This window comes from Erpetoichthys calabaricus, chromosome 15, assembly GCF_900747795.2.
Source record: "Erpetoichthys calabaricus chromosome 15, fErpCal1.3, whole genome shotgun sequence".
Taxonomy (NCBI): Eukaryota; Metazoa; Chordata; class Cladistia; order Polypteriformes; family Polypteridae; genus Erpetoichthys; species Erpetoichthys calabaricus.
Genome location: NC_041408.2, coordinates 83088259 through 83108968, shown reverse-complemented (window position 1 = coordinate 83108968; position 20710 = coordinate 83088259). Strand labels below are relative to the sequence as shown.

The following is a 20710-nucleotide window of genomic DNA, read 5'->3' as shown; positions in this document are numbered from 1 at the left end:
CGCCACAACCGTCTGATAGAACATCTGCAGCATCTTATTGCAGATGTTGAAGGACGCCAGTCTTCTAAGGAAGTATAGTCGGCTCTGTCCTCTCTTGCACAGAGCATCAGTATCGGCAGTCCAGTCCAGTTTATCACCCAGCTGCACTCCCAGGTATTTATAGGTCTGCACCCTCTGCACACAGTCACCTCTGATGATCACGGGGTCCGTGAGGGGCCTGGGCCTCCTAAAATCCACCACCAGCTCCTTGGTTTTGCTGGTGTTCAGGTGTAGGTGGTTTGAGTCACACCATTTAAACAAAGATGTAAGAGGCACTGCCTTCAAAATATTGAACCCAGGACATGTGTTTGAGTATTTGTATCAAGGGTTTGGAGTTCTGAGACGCTCCCTAGCAGCCACCACAACATACAAACAAATATATATATATATATATATATATGATATACATATTATATAAATGAACTCTTTGTCATGTCCCTCAAGCCATCTTTTGCAGTATGGCAGGATGCATTATGCTGATGAACTGCCATCAGGGAATAAAGGGGTATATGAGGCAGGTGGCACACCTCAAAGTAACCTCCCCATGAATGCCATGGACCAAGGTTTCCTGGAAGAGCATTGCTCATGGAATAAATGAACATGTAGTGTGTGACCAAGTTGTGGCCAAATGTTTTGAGCAGATGGAAAGAGTACGTTTGAGAGGCTGATGAATGAAGAGAATGAAAAGGTTGGATGAAATGGCTTTAGTGAATCAGGAATGTGCTTAGCAAGGAGGAAGTAAGGACAGCTATGAAGAGATGAAGAATGGAAAGGAGGTTGGTCCAGATGATAGTTTAGGAGCACGCACTGATACACAGTGCATTGCCACACCCACCACTTGACAAACCACCTCAGGATCCCAGATTAGGACCCCAAGTGTAGCCATGCAACGGGTGACACCTCGGCACCACACGAGTTCAAATGGAATGGATCAGTGTGAGGTTTTTTATGGTGGCTGGAGTGCCAATCCTGCTACCAACCCCCTGTTATTTCCCTGCAGGTTGGAGGGCCTACTTGCAGGGCTGGATGCAGATTAGTGTCATACTCAGGATGGAGCAATTGCAGGTCAAGGGCCCAACGAAGTAGAGTCACTTTTGGCGTTTACGGGATTTGAACCAGCAACCTTCCGATTACCAGTGCAGATTCCTAGCCTCAGAGCCAACACTCTGCCCTTAGGAGACTGGAGTTTTTAATCAGATTGTTTAACAGAATCTTGGATAATGAGAGGATGCCTGAGGAGTGAAGTAGAAGTTTACTGGTACTGATTTTTAAGAATAAGGGGGATGTGCAGAGTTGTAGTAACTACAGGGGGATAAAACTGATGTGCCACAGCATGAAGTTCTGGGAAAGGGTAGTGGCAACTCGTTTAAGATGAGAGGTGATGATAAGTGAGCAACAGTATGATTTCATGCCAAGAAAGAGCACCACAGATGTGATGTTTGCTCTGAGGATGTTGATGGAGAAGTTTAGAAAAAGCCAGAAGGAGTTGCATTGCGTCTTTGTGGACCTGGAAAAAGAATATGACAGGGTTCCTTGAGAGGAGCTGTGATATTGTATGAGGAAGTCGGGAGTGGCAGAGAAGTACGTAGCAGTTGTACAGGATATGTACGAGGGAAGTGTGACAGTGGTGAGGGCTGCAGTAGGAGCGACAGATGCATTCAAGGTGGAGGTGGGATTACATCAGGAATCGGCTCTGAGCCCTTTCTAATTTGCAGTGGTGATGGACAGGTTGACAGACGAGATTAGACAGGAGTCCCCATGGACTATGATATTTGCTGATGACATTGTGATCTGTAGCGAGAGTAGGGAGCAGGTTGAGGAGACCCTGGAGAGGTGGAGATATGCTCTAGCGAGGAGAGGAATGAAGGTCAGTAGGAACAAAACAGAACACGTGTGTAAATGAGAGAAAGGTCAGTGGAATGGTGAGGATGCAGGGAGTAGAGTTGGCGAAGGTGGAAGAGCTCAGATACTTGGGATCAACAGTACAGAGTAATGGGGATTGTGGAAGAGAAGTGAAGAAGAGAGTGCAGGCAGGGTGGAGTGGGTGGAGAAGAGTATTAGGAGTGATTTGTGAAAGACGGGTATCAGCAAGAGTGAAAGAGAAGGTCTATAGGATGGTAGTGAGACCAGCTGTGTTATATGGGTTGGAGATGGTGGCACAGGAGACAGAGCTGGAGATGGCAGAGTTAAAGATGTTGAGATTTGCATTGGGTGTGACGAGGATGGACAGGATTAGAAATGAGAACATTAGAGGGTCAACTCAGGTTGTACGGTTGGGAGACAAAGTCAGTGAGACGAGATTGCGTTGGTTTGGACATGTGCAGAGGAGAGATGCTGAGTATATTGGGAGAAGGGTTCTAAGGATAGAGCTGCCAGGCAAGGGGAACAGTGGAAGACCGAAGAGAAGGTTTATTGATGTGGTGAGAGAGGACATGCAGGTGAGGGGGGTAACAGAGCAAGATGACGAGGACAGGAAGATATGGAAAAAGATGATCCACTGTGGAAACCCCTAATGGGAGTAACCAAAAGAAGATGAAGTGATCTGGAGGCTTTTGTGAAGCTCCGCGCTGCTCTCACGTCATCCCAATCAGATACGAGCACTCGGAGGAATCACTGCCTTGCGCCTTCAGCATGGGAAAGATGCTATAATAAAAAAAATATATTATTATTATTAAGATGGAGCTCTTACTTGGTGCGAATGAAGAGACCAAGCCATTGCCATGGCCCCTCAAAGCTTACAACGGTGTTGAGTTGTGTGTGCCGCTTGCATTTGTGTTAAGAGGGGATCTCGTAATAGGATCAGACTGGTCGGTGGTCCTCCTTGCACATAAAGATCACGTTTCCAATATGTTTGTATCATTTGCAGCAGTTTACTTAAACAGTCTGCCTTTCTTTCCTGAATGAGTGCAGTTATCCGTTTACATTTTCATCTCATGAAAAGACGATTGTCTTATGTGAAATGTCGGTGTTTTTTTATTTTTTAGTTTGTTTCTTACCTCCATTCTGTCATTGCTGGTTGCTTTTGCTGAATATTTTTTTTCTTTCCATGTAGAGAGAATGTCCAACTATGCATACCAGATGAAATCTCCAGCAGCGATCCTTTCTTCCCATGGTAGACCTGGACCACCTGGCCTTCCGGGCAACGACGGATTACCTGGTGAAACCGGTCCACCTGGGCCTCAAGGTGAGTAGTAACGCTAAGAAATCCATAAAACGCAGTCAGGATCTATAGTGTAATGCCATCTACTGTACATGTATGTGCACCTGCACCATAAAAACTGGATGTAGCAAGTCGTAGATCGGTTAAATGTTTCCAGCACAGTGGGCATGACGAAGTGAAGCTTGGCTGAGATATTCCATTCCTGTCAGCCAGTTCCTTGAGAAGTGAGAGCAAGTGGCCAATAGAAAGTGACGGGCAACCAAAACAAGTTCTTCATTGCAAATACGCAGCATTGGTCCTCTTAAAAAGGAAATAAAACACAGTCTGCGAGTTATGTTAATCACTTCTGAGCTTTAACATGTTTGTCACATCAATGCACGTTATAAAAACGGCTTGGTGGTGGGATTTATTACGCATGCAAATCGTCATTGAGTGGGCTTGCAGTATTTCTCGACTTGATTGAGGGTGACGTCACTTTCCAGTTTCTCTGAAATGTTGCGTACACATGGTTCAGAGCTGTCATAAATATACGCTGGTTCTCCCATTTTATCTTTTAAACCCCAACGTTTGTGCAGGAAGTTCCATGGGCATACTTTATAAATGAGACCCCAGGTCCCTCATTTTAATTCCTTTCTCATACATACATACTGAGAATTTGTGGAATCCCTCAAAGTTGTTGGATATCATGGCCGGCCTGTACACTGGTACTGTGCGTGCTGTGCAGAGCTGATTCTGGGGTTCGTCAGGGGTCTGTTCTGCTCCTACTCTGTTCTGTGCTTCCATGGACTGGCAACATTGTGGGGTCCAGTGGCTGTTGGTGCATCTGTTGGTGAAGAAAGATTCACTGATTGTTGACTTTACTGACAATGCTGTGATCTTCGTGGAGTCAATGGAGGCTCAGATCAGGGCTCTTGAGAGACTGAGTGAGGGGTCTGAGTGTCCAGGCTTGTGAGGGTCCTGATAAAAACCAAGAGCCAGGCCTTTAATGACCTCTTAGGCACATCAGCAGTTTGTCTGTCTGTGGAGTGAGTGTCAACCTCGTCGAGAGGTTTACTTACCTTGGCAGTGACATTCATGTCTCTGGTGACTCTTCCTATGAAGTCAGCAGATGGATTGGGAGAGCATGGGGGGGTCATGAGGTTGCTAGAAAAGGGGTGTGTGGCGCTTCTGATATCTCTGTATAAGGACCAAGGTCCAAGTCTTTAGAGTCCTGGTGCTCCCTGTTTGTGAGACATGGACGCTATCCAGTGACCTGAGACAAAGACTGGACTCCTTCAGTACTCTGTCTCTTTGGAGAATCCTTGGGTACCGTTGGTTTGACTTTGTGTTGATCATGGAGTCCCAAATGAGTCACATTCCCTGCATTGTGAGGGACCGTCAGTTACGGCACTACGGCCATGTGCTACGATTACCCGAGGGTGATCTGGCTCACAGAATCCTCATTGTTGAGGACCTGATCGGGTGGAGCCCAAGAGCGCCAACATAACACCAGGTTGTGAGATCTTAATGTGCGCTCAGGTTTGTAAGTCATGATAAGTTCAGACAAGTAAGCCGGACCTTAGCCATTTAATGCTTTATATGTTAAAAGGAGGATTTTGAAAACTCCAGATGGGAATGCCAGTCCATTGCAAGGCACACTGAGACTCAACTCATACGGCGCCAGTTTAGAGCTGCCAACCAGCCTAACAAACTCATCTTTGGGATGTAGGAGGGAAACTGGAGGAATGAAAGAAGTCCCACTTGGACACAAACAGAAGAGACGCAGGGTGCGGAGGCACTATGAGGTGGGGGGGTCTATATGGCTGAGTCTCCATAAAAAATAAAAAAGATTTCATTTAATGCTGAAAACTGAGTATAAAAACACTGATAAAAGAGAATTTCTACAATGACAGCCTTAGTAATGTCTGTCCTTGTCATTTTAAGCTCTCATTTCGCTGTTCCTCTTACATCCTGTTCACTTGTGTCTTTTACGCCCACAGTCCCTTCAACGGTATGTCACCAAAAAATGAAATCATAAGACAATCGGTGAAAACAAAACCAATTGTTTTCTTATAATTAACAAGCCTTCCAAATCTCTGCAGTTCTATTATCAGCGTTAGACGGCAAGTCCTAATTAAATCGGCCGCAGCCTTGTAATCTTAAACCATTCGAGGCTTCATTCATGCCGGAGCACAATGACACAGAAAGGCGGGGTGAGCTTCAAATAATTAGTTTGCAGCAATATGGAGAATAACTTGTCATCGGACAATTAGCACTCTTTGTTTTAAAATCATTTTTCAGTCTTGTGGGTGACGCGTTTTTATTTCTTGAGGCCGTCCGTCACGCTTCCTGACGCTCTCAACTTTGTGGTTCACTTCTGAAAATAAAAGAAGTTTCAAAAAGTTCATGTGTACACTGATCAGCCATAGAATTAAAGCCACCTGTCTAATATTGTCCCATTCGTGGTGACCCATTGAGGCACAGACTCCACAAGACTTCTGAAGGTGCCCTGTGGTATCTGCACTAAGACGTTAGCAGCAGATCCTGCAAGTCCTGTAAGTTGTGAGGTAGGGCCTTCATGGATCGGGCTTGTCCCACCACAGATGTTCAATCGGATTGGGACCGGGGGAATTCGGAGGCCAAGTCAACACCTTGAACTCTTTATCATGTCCCTCAAACCATCTTTTGCAGTATGGCAAGGGTGCATTATCCTGACGAATGATGCCACTGCCATCAGGGGATAAAGGGGTATATGAGGCAGGTGGCACACCTCATAGTAACATCCCCATAAATGCCATGAACCAAGGTTTCCTGGAAGAGCATTGCTCATGGAGTAAATGACTATGTACTGTGTGACCAAGTCATGGCCAAATGTTTTGAGAAGTATTAGTTTTCACAAACTTTGCTGCTTCAGTGTTTTTAGATCTTTTTGTCAGATGTTTCTGTGGTGTACAGAAGTAGAATGACAAGCATTTCAGAAGTTTCAAAGGCTTTTATTGACAATGACATTAAGTTTATGCACAGAGTCAATATGTGCAGTGTTGGCCCTTCTTTCTTCTTCAAGACCTCTGCAATTCGCCCTGGCAGGCTGTCAGTCAACTTCTGGGCCCAATCCTGACTGATGGCAGCCCATAATCAATGCTTGGAGTTAGTCACAGTTGGTGGGTTTTTATTTATCCACCCGCCTCTTGAGGATTGACCACAAGTTTTCATTGGGGAGTTTCCTGACCATGGACCCCAAATGTTGATATTTTGTTCCCCTTATGGCCCAATGCTCCATCATGCTGGAAAAGGCATTGTGGGTCACCAAACTGTTCTTGGATGGGTGGGAGAAGTTGCTCTCAGAGGATGTTTTGGTCCCATTCTTTATTCCTGGTTGTGTTCTTAGGCCAAATTGTGAGTGAGAAGCAACCCCACGTGACATGAATGGTCTTGGGATGCTTAACTGTTGGCATGACACAGGACTGATGGTAGCGCCACTCACCTTTTCTTTTTTCCGGATGTCCCAAACAATCGGAAAGGAGATTCATTAAAGAAAATGACTTCACCCCAGTAGTCCTCAGCAGTCTAATCCCTGTATCTTCTGCAGAATATCAATCTGTCCCTGATGTGTTTCTTGGCTTCTTTGCTGCCCTTCTTGACACCCACCAGGCCATCCTCCAAAAGTCTTCGCCTCACTCACACCTGCCTGCTGCCATTCCTGAGCTAGCCCTGCCCTGGTGGTGCCCGCAGTTGAATCAACTTTAGGAGACGGTCCTGGTGCCCTGAAGCCTTCTTCCCAATAATTGGACCTCTCTGTTCTAACTCAGTCAGCATGCCAGAGTGATCTCTGGCCTTGTCCTCGTCGACACTCTCACCTGTGTTAATGAGAGGATCACTGAAATGACATCAGCAGGTCCTACTGTGGCAGGGCAGACATGCAGTGGAAGTGAGGTTTTGGAGAGAGACTTTGCAATTAATTGCAATTCATCTGATCACTCTTCAGAACATTCTGGAGATTATGCAAATTGTCATATAAAAACCAAGGTAGCAAACTTTGCAAAAAATTAAATTTGTATCATTCTCAAAACTTTTGGCCACGGCTGTACAGCTCATGCAGTAGTGAGACACGTCACAATGTGATAATTCCATGCCCATATATTCTATTGGGTATACAGTGGAACCTCGGGGTCACGAACGTCTCGGAACACGTACAAATCGGGTTACGACCAAAAAAGTTTGCCAAACTTTTGCATCTGTTCACGACCACACACTCGGGTGACGAACAAGCCAGTTTCTCTTCCAGTTCGTACACACCGATGATTTCCACACGTGTTCAGTCTCTCCCTGTACAGTACATTGTTCTCGGTCAGACGTGCATCGCACAGAGGAACTTTACCTTAAAATTGTAATCTCCTCTCCACCCAGCTTCCTGCTCACTTCCTTCATGCCAGAACTCGACTCATGCAAGGTTAGTTTTCTTGGTTGTTTATGTATAAATTACAGATTTTTGAAATGTTCATTTTTTTCCCTGTGCTTAAAACTCGTTAAAAAGAAGTGTTTACCGTGTGTGGTTCATAAGGCTGTAGCGTGAACTCTTGCAGTGTTAGTTTTCTCTGTTCAACGTTTTCTCAGTGTTATTCAATGTTTTTACATTTAGTTTACTATTACGATGTGCATTCTATGGTATGATTAACTATTTTTGTGCTTAACAATCTTTAAAAAAATATATATTTATATACAGTTTGTACGGTCTAGAACGGATTAATTGTATTTACATACAATCCTATAGGGGAAATTACTTCAGGTCACGACCAAATCAGGTTGCAACCAGAGTTTTGGAACGAATTACGGTCGTGACCCAAGGTTCCACTGTACAACTAAAATTTATCTACGAGAAAGCCATAATAAAATAATGAGTTTTTAGCAGCTTTTTAAAATGTTCCACAGAGTTAGCTTGGTGAATGTATATCTAATATGTACAGCAGCTCTATGCAGGGTAGGCCAGACGTGAGTCTTCAGCCTCATTTAAAAGCCAAGACAGAAGGCACAGCTCTTACAAAGAATTCAGAACATATTCAGAGATCTTCACTTTCTACACACTTTACCATGTTGTAGATTTAATTTGAAAGAGATAAATTTGCCATGTTATTTTTCTTTGTCTGAGGCAGCAAACTTTGTGAAATTAATATTTGGGTCATTCTCAAAACGTTTGGCTACGACTGTACTCACGTACAATAGAAACACCTTGTAACTGCCATTTTGTTTTTTTCCAAATTGAGTTTTTTTTTTAGTTTTTGGACTTATGGGGTCTTTCCAGATATTATAAGGTAGTGGTGATGGCCAAATATGTCTTCATTCCAGTCAAAACACAATGGAAGAAGCACGTATGTGCACAGTATTCTACATGCTGCCAGACAAAAACCGAGCAACTCCACTGACCAATGAGGAAAGACCGCCTACCAGTGAAAACGTCGATTACGATCACATGATTTAAATGCTGCAACTGGGTGATTTAAATGGCAGGTGTTTTTGATTCGTGAAAAAAAACAAAATTGTGTACGTGAAGCTCAGGATAAATGAAATATGCAGATCATTAATTATAGGGGTGACTTCATTTTTTCAATTTGCCGAAAACTTGAAAGATGTGACATCCTAGGTTTTTCCATAGTTGGTGAGAGTCGGACTTTAGGGGTCCTTCAAATCTCGACTTGATGTTATTTTGGAGAAATTAGGTGGATACAAAGGGTGAGCTCGTGAAAGACAACTATCCATTCTCATTGCGATTGTTTTAATGTTCTAATTTCCATAACATGTGATTTCAAATATGTCTTACATGCAGGCTACCGAGGGCAAAAAGGAGAACGTGGACAGCCTGGAATCGGCCTTCCCGGTGACAAAGGTGCAGCTGGAGCCCCAGGTAGGCAGATTATTATTAAAGTTTGGAATACTTTTCACACGTAGTTTGTCTCTAAAAGTTCTTATATCCCCTGATCAGCCATAACATTAAAACCACCTGCCTAATACTGTGCAGGTCCCATTCGCACTGACCCATGCTGAGGCTCGTACTCCATAGGACCTCTGAAGATGTCTTGTGGTATACAACTGATTTTGCCCATCTACGTCCACTGCTGACAGCAACACTAAGTACTGTATGTCCAGACTGTGATTGTGATGATCCAACAGACAGGGACATCGGCTCCTGTACACCTTCAGCCCATAAGCCGTAAGCCGCCCTGATTAGTGGTGTCCATGACAAAAGTAACATTCTACTTCAAGGAGGTAGGAGTATGTAATAAACAAGAATAATTGTGTCAGATATTTGAAAGAATAAAATGTGTGCATCAGTCTAAATATTCTCGATTAGAATAGAAAGTTGTCATTCTTCACCCTCTGATGGAGGTCCATAGTGGGCTAGGAAAGGATCAAAACTCAAAAATAACAACATCTTCATAATCACCGGCCTTGAAATAGTTTAAAACAATACCCCACATGCTTATGTTTGAAATTTGTTATTTGTAACCTTCTTAGAGAGCTTGGACCACCGATAAAGGATCAAATATCAAAAATGTAATCATATTTGCGATCAGCAACCTCAAAGGAGCATAAAACGAAAACGATACTCTACACATCTATTTTACCAATCCTCATTATTTCAAAGTTTTGTGAAAAGGAGAACCTTTGACTCCTTGTATCCAATTAGGGGGTGAACCCCTGGTGTCGGTTGATGTGTTCTGCAGAACTTTTCATCGTTTTTGCTGAATACACCTATTGGCTTACTCTTTATCATACAGGTGTACATTCCTGCACAAAATACTCTTCAAAATAGGCCTAAAATGGGGGCTTTATGGATCAAAAGTGGGATCAAAAATAGGAGTGAACCCTAAATAACTCAACCTCTTGTATAACTGGACATCAAGACGAGTCAAACAGTATATCATATTTGGGGGCTCTCTCGTACTGGAGAGTCAGGAGACAACGGACAGTAAAGACAGAAATCATTAAAAAAATAGTTTGATAAATATCAAAGGCACTTTGTCATTGATAGACAGACATTAAAGGCACTATATAAGAGATAGCTAGATATGTAAGGCACTATATAATAGATAGATCTATTATATAGTGCCTTACATATCATCTATCTATCTATCTATCTATCTATCTATCTATCTATCTATCTATTTATCTATCTATCTATCTATGTATCTATCATATAGTGCCTTTCATAATCTATCTATCTATCTATGTATCTATCATATAGTGCCTTTCATAATCTATCTATCTATCTATCTATCTATCTATCTATCTATCTATCTATCTATCTATCTATCTATCTATCTATCTATCATATAGCACCTTTCATAATCTATCTATCTATCTATCTATCTATCTATCTATCTATCTATCATATAGCACCTTTCATAATCTATCTATCTATCTATCTATCTATCTATCTATCTATCTATCTATCTATCTATCTATCTATCTATCTATCTATCTATCTATCATATAGCACCTGTCATCCATCTGTCTATCTATCTATCTATCTATCTATCTATCTATCTATCTATCTATCTATCTATCTATCTATCTATCTATCTATCTATCTATCTATCTATCTATCCTTGTAGGAGTGCAGTACCTCTTAATCCACTCCCTGGATAGTGACTGGACATAGAGGGTCTTTGGTGTGCCGTTCCTTGATTTTGCTGATTCTGAGTTACAGGCAATGCTCAAGGTTGTCCACCTCTCCTCTGTCTCATCCCCCTTATCAATATACCCCATAAGTGCAGAGTCATCAGAGAATTTGTGCAGGTGACATGACCAGCTGTTATATTTATAGTCCAAGGTATACTGAGTGAAGACAAAGGGAGACAGGACTGCTCCTAATTGTGTTTTAGTGGGTGAATCTGACGTGATGTGAGTCAGACCCTAAAGTATATAATTACTCCTCTGTAATACTGTTTATTCATTTTAATACACATACTTACTGGAGACCAGCGTAGGCCAGGGGCTGGTCAGAGCCAATTCCAGCAGCATCAGGCAGAATGTGCTGTAGGAAGCAACGCTGGAAGAGGGTGCCAGCCCATCATTGGACCCATAACAAAAGATTTATTGTGTGCAATGATCCTAAAAGCATTTTAGCTCAAGAGCACCTACCACCTGGTGCAGCCGTGCTCCAGCCTTCTTATCTGTAACTTTAACTTGTCCAGGATAGCCATCAATCAGACTTTTGGAGCATGAGGGTCACTGTGGCTGCTGTGAGGCTGCCTTCAGTATATCTGGGAAAATTAGCAAAACATAGATTTCCCACAAAGCATGACAGTTCACTAATGAGCTGTCCAGTAAGCCATTTCCTCTCTTAATTGATGTCATTATGTGCCTAGCAGAGAGGGGGGCTGGCAGATCCCTGCATTTGTGTGCAGTCTGGCTTTTGTGTTGTGTCACCGCGGCGAAGTACCCAGTGATGAATGGAGCTGGGAGGTGATTTGCATGTGAAAATACTTGGAATGTGCACCACTGCAAGACCTCAGAAAAGCAGCCATTAAAACGTCTCAATTTGTAGGGTGTGCCTTTCCTATCTATCTATCTATCTATCTATCTATCTATCTATCTATCTATCTATCTATCTATCTATCTATCTATCTATCTATCTATCTATCTATCTATTATATAGTGCCTTACATATCTATCTATTGTATAGTTCCATACATATCTATCTATCTATCTATCTATCTATCTATCTATCTATCTATCTATCTATCTATCTATCTATCTATCATATAGTGCCTTACATATCTATCTATTGTATAGTTCCTTACATATCTATCTATCTATCTATCTATCTATCTATCTATCTATCTATCTATCTATCTATCTATCTATCTATCTATCTATCTATCTATCTATCTATTATATAGTGCCTTACATATCTATCTATTGTATAGTTCCTTACATATCTATCTATCTATCTATCTATCTATCTATCTATCTATCTATCTATCTATCTATCTATCTATCTATTATATAGTGCCTTACATATCTATCTATTGTATAGTTCCTTACATATCTATCTATCTATCTATCTATCTATCTATCTATCTATCTATCTATCTATCTATCTATTACATAGTGCCTTACATATCTATCTATTGTATAGTTCCATATCTATCTATCTATCTATCTATCTATCTATCTATCTATCTATCTATCTATCTATCTATCTATCTACCTATCTATCTATTATATAGTGCCTTACATATCTATCTATTGTATAGTTCCTTACATATCTATCTATCTATCTATCTATCTATCTATCTATCTATTATATAGTGCCTTACATATCTATCTATTGTATAGTTCCTTACATATCTATCTATCTATCTATCTATCTATCTATCTATCTATCTATCTATCTATCTATCTATCTATCTATCTATTATATAGTGCCTTACATATCTATCTATTGTATAGTTCCTTACATATCTATCTATCTATCTATCTATCTATCTATCTATCTATCTATCTATCTATCTATCTATCTATCTATCTATCTATTATATAGTGCCTTACATATCTATCTATTGTATAGTTCCATACATATCTATCTATCTATCTATCTATCTATCTATCTATCTATCTATCTATCTATCTATCTATCTATCTATCTATTATATAGTGCCTTACATATCTATCTATTGTATAGTTCCTTACATATCTATCTATCTATCTATCTATCTATCTATCTATCTATCTATCTATCTATCTATTATATAGTGCCTTACATATCTATCTATTGTATAGTTCCTTACATATCTATCTATCTATCTATCTATCTATCTATCTATCTATCTATCTATCTATCTATCTATCTATCTATCTATCTATTATATAGTGCCTTACATATCTATCTATTGTATAGTTCCTTACATATCTATCTATCTATCTATCTATCTATCTATCTATCTATCTATCTATCTATCTATCTATCTATCTATCTATCTATCTATCTATTACATAGTGCCTTACATATCTATCTATTGTATAGTTCCTTACATATCTATCTATCTATCTATCTATCTATCTATCTATCTATCTATCTATCTATCTATCTATCTATCTATTATATAGTGCCTTACATATCTATCTATTGTATAGTTCCTTACATATCTATCTATCTATCTATCTATCTATTATATAGTGCCTTACATATCTATCTATTGTATAGTTCCTTACATATCTATCTATCTATCTATCTATCTATCTATCTATCTATCTATCTATCTATCTATCTATCTATCTATTATATAGTGCCTTACATATCTATCTATTGTATAGTTCCTTACATATCTATCTATCTATCTATCTATCTATCTATCTATCTATCTATCTATCTATTATATAGTGCCTTACATATCTATCTATTGTATAGTTCCATACATATCTATCTATCTATCTATCTATCTATCTATCTATCTATCTATCTATCTATCTATCTATCTATCTATTATATAGTGCCTTACATATCTATCTATTGTATAGTTCCTTACATATCTATCTATCTATCTATCTATCTATCTATCTATCTATCTATCTATCTATCTATTTATCTATTATATAGTGCCTTACATATCTATCTATTGTATAGTTCCTTACATATCTATCTATCTATCTATCTATCTATCTATCTATCTATCTATCTATCTATCTATCTATTATATAGTGCCTTACATATCTATCTATTGTATAGTTCCTTACATATCTATCTATCTATCTATCTATCTATCTATCTATCTATCTATCTATCTATCTATCTATCTATCTATCTATCTATCTATCTATCTATTATATAGTGCCTTACATATCTATCTATTGTATAGTTCCATACATATCTATCTATCTATCTATCTATCTATCTATCTATCTATCTATCTATCTATCTATCTATCTATATATCTATCTATCTATATATCTATCTAACTATCTATTATATAGTGCCTTACATATCTATCTATTGTATAGTTCCTTACATATCTATCTATCTATCTATCTATCTATCTATCTATCTATCTATCTATCTATCTATCTATTATATAGTGCCTTACATATCATTCTATTTTATAGTGCCTTACATATCTAACTATAGTATCTATTATATAGTGCCTTACATATCTATCTATCTATCTATCTATCTATCTATCTATCTATCTATCTATCTATCTATCTATCTATCTATCATATAGTGCCTTTAATAACTTTCTATCTATGTACAGTGCCTATTAAAACTGTTCACACCCTTTGAATCTCATTGAATTTTTCTTGACACTGGTCAATAGAAAAAAGACCCTCTAATGTCAGCGCAAAAGCAGAGTTCTGCAAAGTTGTCTAAATTAATTACAAATGAAAAGCACAATAAGTCTGAAATAGCGTAAGCTGCTTGTCATGTCTCAGCCCGGGGGGTTCAAATTCACATTTTGTGCATCTCTTGTTCATTTTTGATTCTTTTATTTATGTTGATTATGTCCATCCTTCACTATTTTTTAGTTTATGTATATAAGCTGCCTTTCTTATGTTCCATGTATTTTGTGGTCTGGGCCAATCACAGGCAGGAACTGCCGTCCGCCCTATAACTCTGAAGGGTCTGCCACAGTTCCTGTTGTTTCATTTTAAATTCATTTGGGAGTTTGGTGAGTGTTTCTTAGTTTAGCTCTGTGCTTTTTTGTGATTAATTGGACTTTTGATCGTTTTTCTCGGTTTTTTGACTTTGCTGTTGGATTGTGTACTGGGATTTGTTCCACTTGGATTGCCCTTACTGACCACTCCATTTTGCATTGTGTGCTCTATGGAGCTTCATGTATTCACAGATCATTCTGTGAAAGAAATCTTTCTATTTTATGAAGATTTGGCTCTTGCCAAAGTTGCTGGACATCATGGCCGGCCTGTACACTGGTACTGTGAGTGCTGTGCAGAGTGGAGTCAAAACCTCTGCATTCTGGGTTTCATCAGGGGTCCAGCATGGACTGGGTGTTGGGCAGGGTCATGGGGTCCAGCAGCTGTGGGTTATCTGTTGGTGAGGAGATATTCCCTGATCTTGACTTGGCTGATGATGCTGTGATCTTCATGGAGTCAATGGAGGCTCTGATCGGGGCTCTCGAGAGACTGGTTTAGAAGTTCAGAAATGGGAGAAACCCCAAAAATCTTGGCATCTTGCTTAACCGGACATGAAGACGAGTTGAACGATATATCATATGAGGGGGTTTTCTCATACCAGTGAATCAGGAGGCACCAGACAAAAAATAAAAACTGAAGTGACCAAAGGAACTCTCATGAACACAACATAATTGATCTCGTAAGTCTTCACCCCCTTTAATGTGACTCCCATAAATTGTCACTGTGCAGCCGGTTGGTCTTAGAGATCATAGAATTAGTCCAAGGGAGGTCACCGGCCTGAGCTGTCAGCTGATTGTCCTATACTGTAAATGCCCTGTGAGGTGTTAGGGGGGTTTTGTGTTTCAAACCCAATGGGTTCCCTCTTTAGATCTACATGAAAAATGACATTAATTTTTAAAAACATAAATACATATTTTGTGATTTTTTTGGGGGGTAAATAAAACCGTGTTTGGCGTGACATTATCAATTGCTCTGTGCTCATGAGCGAGGGTCCCGAGGACTGAAGAACGCTGGCCTGTGTGCGCTTCACGTTCTGAACAGGGCGAGGTGACCGACTGGCAGCTGACCACATCCTTTATATCAGGAGGGTTCAAGAATGAGGGTGAATACTTTATAATGAAATGAATAAATGGGAGCCCCCCCAGCCATTCCCCCCAAAACCCCACTGGCAGTCACTTATTGCTGTATTTAGTCAGTCAATCTGTAACCCGCTTAGTCCTGAACAGGTCGCAGGAGTCTGCTGGAGTCTAACCCAGCTAGCATTGGGTGCAATGCAGGAACAAACCCTGGGCAGGATGCCAGTCTATCGCAGGGCAAACACACACACACATGCACACACACACCAGGGCCAGTATAATATCACCAATCCACCTAACCTGCATGTCTGTGGACTGTGGGAGGAATCCCATGCAGACACGGGGAGAACATGCCAACCCCATGCAGAGATGTGAACTCTGGTTTCCTGCTGGTCACCACCGTGCCCACTTGTATTGAGTCAGTGTGGTGGTCCAGTGCTCCTACTAATTTTACTTTGACTGTGCTTTTGTTTCATTTCTGTGTTTTTAAGGACGGGTGAATTCCCCTTGAACATCTAAGGATTAGAGCAGGGTGAGATCACATGGAGGGGCAGAGTGGCTGTTCCAACGTATCACTCATTATCACCAATTTCAATGTGCTCTACCAGGCTGAAACCAAACCCCAGAAACCCCACAAAAGCGACACACATGCTTTGTTAATTGACTTGTAAAGGAATGCCATAGCCGGACCTAAGCTTATTATCCCATTAAGAACGCTTAATGAGGTGTTTTGACGGAAACCATCAGCCCGAGATGGTCTGCCCAGTCCTGTTAGCAGCACCTGCGCCAGCTCAGCTATTGCACTGGGTGACCCTTCTCAAACTCCTCTGACCTCTGGTTTATGATCTCCAGCCGGAGATCATCATCATGATCTCAGTGGTATTACGGAATGCCGGCTCCTTCTGGGTAGTGTTGTGTCCAGGGCCTCCATTGGGAATTAGTGATCTGAGCCCCCTAATCCACACAGATTGGGCGTGTTGTACAGTTGTGTGAATAGCAGAACACCTCGCCTTGACAGTTTTTCTCGTTCCTCTCAGTAGACCTGGCCTACAAATACGAGACTAAGTCCATAATTATCTGTAATCATTCTGTTTGGGTTGACTTTACAGCTTTCTCTGTGCATGTGTGGACACCTGTGATGTTTCTGTGGTCACAGTGGTCAAGTTTCGACATTCGATCAGTGAGTTTTGCTTGTCGTTTTCTAGGGCTCCTCCATTCTCCGTTGGCAACAAAAAGCAGCAGCAAGCAGTGATCTTCATTTTGTGGGCTGAAGGCGTACCGAGGGGCAAAATCCTCATCGGTTCATCACAATCATGGCTCAGACTTGCTCAGTGTTGGTGGGCGCCTAACATGTTCTTAGTTGAACTTTTCAATCCATTTGTAACAACACTCTGCCATGGTAAAGCACCATCTCGAAATTGTGCAGAAAGCTGATCATCGCTCACTGTCCTCCTTTGGCGTAAATGGAGAGCAGAGCGGCCAGGTTTACTCCTAGAAAACAGCAAGAGAAACTGACTGATCAGTCGGCGCTTGACCACTGTGACCACAGACACTCCACAAAAAAGATATTTACGGCCAGGTGGTATAGCGGGTCTGCGGCTGAGAAAAAGAGGGCCGTTTTAGTAACTAAATAATTAATTGGCCGGCTCGATCTCCGTGGGTGTGCGTGCTCACGCAGATGCAGGGGTGTTGGTGGAGTAATTGGGGTGAGACGCACCTTCACGTGAGGGTGTGGTGTTGTTTCAATTGTTTCATTGGCTTCCTGTGGTGCACGTTTGAGACGTGGTGCCCACAGATGCATATAAGAGAGCTGGCACAAGAAAAGAAAGAAAAGGGGAGAGAAAAGGCAGGCGCGAGAGAGAGACGGAGAGAGTGAACGAGAAAGAGAGAAGGCAGACAGCCAGGAGGAAGTCCCTTGAGGGAGCGTGCGGCCAACACTCGGGGGCTGATGGTCACCCCAGCTGAGCGACCTGTTAAGCTGGAGTGACGTAAGTGCTGCTCGCCAGGGATAGGCTCAGTGAGGCGTCCTGCCCGATGGGGGTCTCCATGGACCACAGGGACACAAGCCTGGTTGGGGAATGGTGCCCAGAGATGGCTACAGGGGTCCGAGCCTAGGAGCAGCGCAGAAGGTGGGCAGAACTGCCAAAATCTGGCGCATCCTTAGCTGCAAGGACCCATTAAGGTTAAACTAAGGAGACATCAGCTTATAAATGAGAGCGCCAGGGGCTCATGTTTTTTAAGGACAGTTTCCTAGCATGTTTTAACCTCGTTTTAAAGGATTATTTATTGGATTGATTTTAACGTCCACCGATTCACTTCTCATTGGGTTTTTTATTTATCGATCGTGTGGATGCACTGCACTTATTGTTTGAATTTTTGGTTTGTTTTTAATAAAAGCACTGGAGCCTTTTTGCACCTACCCCTTGCTTTGTGCAAGTGTTCTCATCTCACCTCTGGCACATTATCAGCAGTAGTGGGTTCAAGAGGCTCCCTGGTAGTGTGGGGCTGACCTGCACCATCACAGGCCAACCCAAACAAAGTAAACCTCTATAGACTAGAAAAATAACTAACTAGTTCATAATCGGAAACAGAAAAATCGTAATAAGCAATGCACACCAACACAGGAATCTTAATATCGGATACTGCAGAATGAAATGTAGCCGGTCTTTACGTCGGGGCTCCGAATGACGTGGGACGTTGCAGACTCCCGAGCAATTCTGGGAAAGATGATTGTGGTGATAGCTGCCACAACCCACAAAAAATGGGAACGCTCTTTATGTTATCGTGAAGTTAGTGAGTCTTGCCAGGAACATTTTTTATTGGGTTCATATTCTCTCACATTTGAAGATTAACACACACACACACAACAGTCCTAGCCAGACAAAGTCTCGAGTGGTGCCAAATGCCAGTCACTCCGCAATAATCCGTATAGGCTTCTCTACATAGGGACTCACTGTCACCAACTCTGACAAACATCACGGTGACATCACGACACACACAAAAGTGCAACTCCTTTGGTTATTTGACACTTACTAACCAAACCGTGTCTGACTTTAACCTGCAGTTGTTCTAATTATTGAGAAGCAACCTCAATAACTGTGAATAAGAAAGTAGCAATTTTGCCCACACTTGATGCCCGCTTGTTATTTCAGTCAAAGTATAGGAAATATAAAAGCAACATGGTATTTATTAACATACAACAATACCAAATAGTAGAAAATATATTAGAAAATAAAACAGACAGCAACATCTGGATATAAACAGCCTGAGAAAAGCTTACTGAAAATCAGAAATGTCAAGGAGTGAATGTTGTCCTGGGCGGCTTTTGATTTAGTGATCCGTATTATTCAAGAGTTATGGAAGAAGATGATCCGCTGTGCTGACCCCTAACGGGAGCAGCCGAAAGAAGAAGAAGATGATTATTCATAGGTTACGTTTTCTGACATTCACATGAAAAGACCCCAATCTCTGACGTCGCTTCCTCTGTCACAGTTCTGTCGTCGTCCTCTTGGGCACCCCGGACGAGGGATATTTATGTTAAAATACACGTGGGGTTTCGGAACAGGTACTCTTTATTTGGTTGACTTTATCAGGACACCTCAAGCCCCATAGACTTACCTCTGTTTATAAGGCTTTGTATTTTAGTACTTTTACTTATAAAATAATAATAATAAGGATGCATGGTACATGTGAATATTGGCAAACCATACAACCTGATAAATACTGATATGTCATTTCAGGTGGCACACAGACTTGCAGTCACTCAGATGTCTCTGGTCATGTTGGGCCCGTGTGCCTGTCTCAATATGGCTGCCGAGTTGTGCTCCTCATTGTGTTCTCTTCATGGCCATGGTGTGTGTGTGAGAGAGAGAGGAGTAAAGCGACCAGCTTTATACATTCCTGTCCAAATCTTTTCGCCAGTAGGGCTTTGTGGTACAGAATGGCATCTGATTCAAAACCAGTCCCAAACAGCCAGACTTCAGACCAGTGGGGTGGCACACCCTGCCTTTCCACACCTGTCCTCAAGTAGTGAATAGGCTTATACAATGCCCCCCACCCCATTTATTTAGCTGAAGCTTGCCAGCTAGGCAGTTTTACGGCCTTTTACAGAATGTCCTACACTGCATCCCCCTTGCCAAACAGATTTGAGGCACTCCCTCTACCCACACCAACCCTGTAATAAATTTCACCTCCTGAGTCCGTCCTAAAGAGTCGGGACTGGTTACTTAGATGTGAACATACACAAAGCCTAATAAAAACACTTACCGTATATACTCACGTCTTGAAACCTGAAAAATCGATCATAAAATCAGACCCCCGACTTATACGCCCATTCAAAAACACAACGCTTAATTTTTTTTTTTTTACATCTTCTTGCCTCTTCCAATCTCACATCAGTTTCTCAGACGCATCGAATTTTGTTGCAGCAGCGCAGTTACCAATTTCTTTTGCTACTTCAACGACGTTTAATTTAAATCCAGCTTCATATTTTCTTCTGATCGAACGCTCCATCATAGATAAGGGATGATCTTACGATAAAGGTTTACGAGGGTGTGAGATAAAAAACACAAAACAGTGTAAACATCGCTTCGGAATAGTGCGGGTATTACCGTGTGGTCACGTAGGCACAATATAGAGAGAGAGAGGGGTTAGGAGGACACGCTGATACAGCGCATTGCCACACCCACATAGAATAAAAAGGCCGTGTGCTCCATGGTTACTCTCTGAGTTGGGCGTTAGCATTTCATAATCTCTTCTACCAATTCCGCATTCGACTTATACGACCGACATTATAAAATACCAGAAA

At 41.4% G+C, this 20710-nt stretch overlaps 1 protein-coding gene across 1 annotated transcript in view; it reads left to right on the top strand.

Annotated features, from left to right (window-relative positions):
• The window catches only part of LOC114665758 (collagen alpha-1(XIX) chain-like), a 150162-nt gene that overhangs the window by 127941 nt on the left and 1511 nt on the right, over window positions 1-20710 (top strand). The window contains exons 32-33 of the mRNA XM_051919254.1: window positions 3092-3223; window positions 9000-9077. Of these exons, the coding sequence (XP_051775214.1) occupies window positions 3092-3223; window positions 9000-9077 (210 nt within the window). The remainder of the gene's footprint in view (window positions 1-3091; window positions 3224-8999; window positions 9078-20710) is intronic.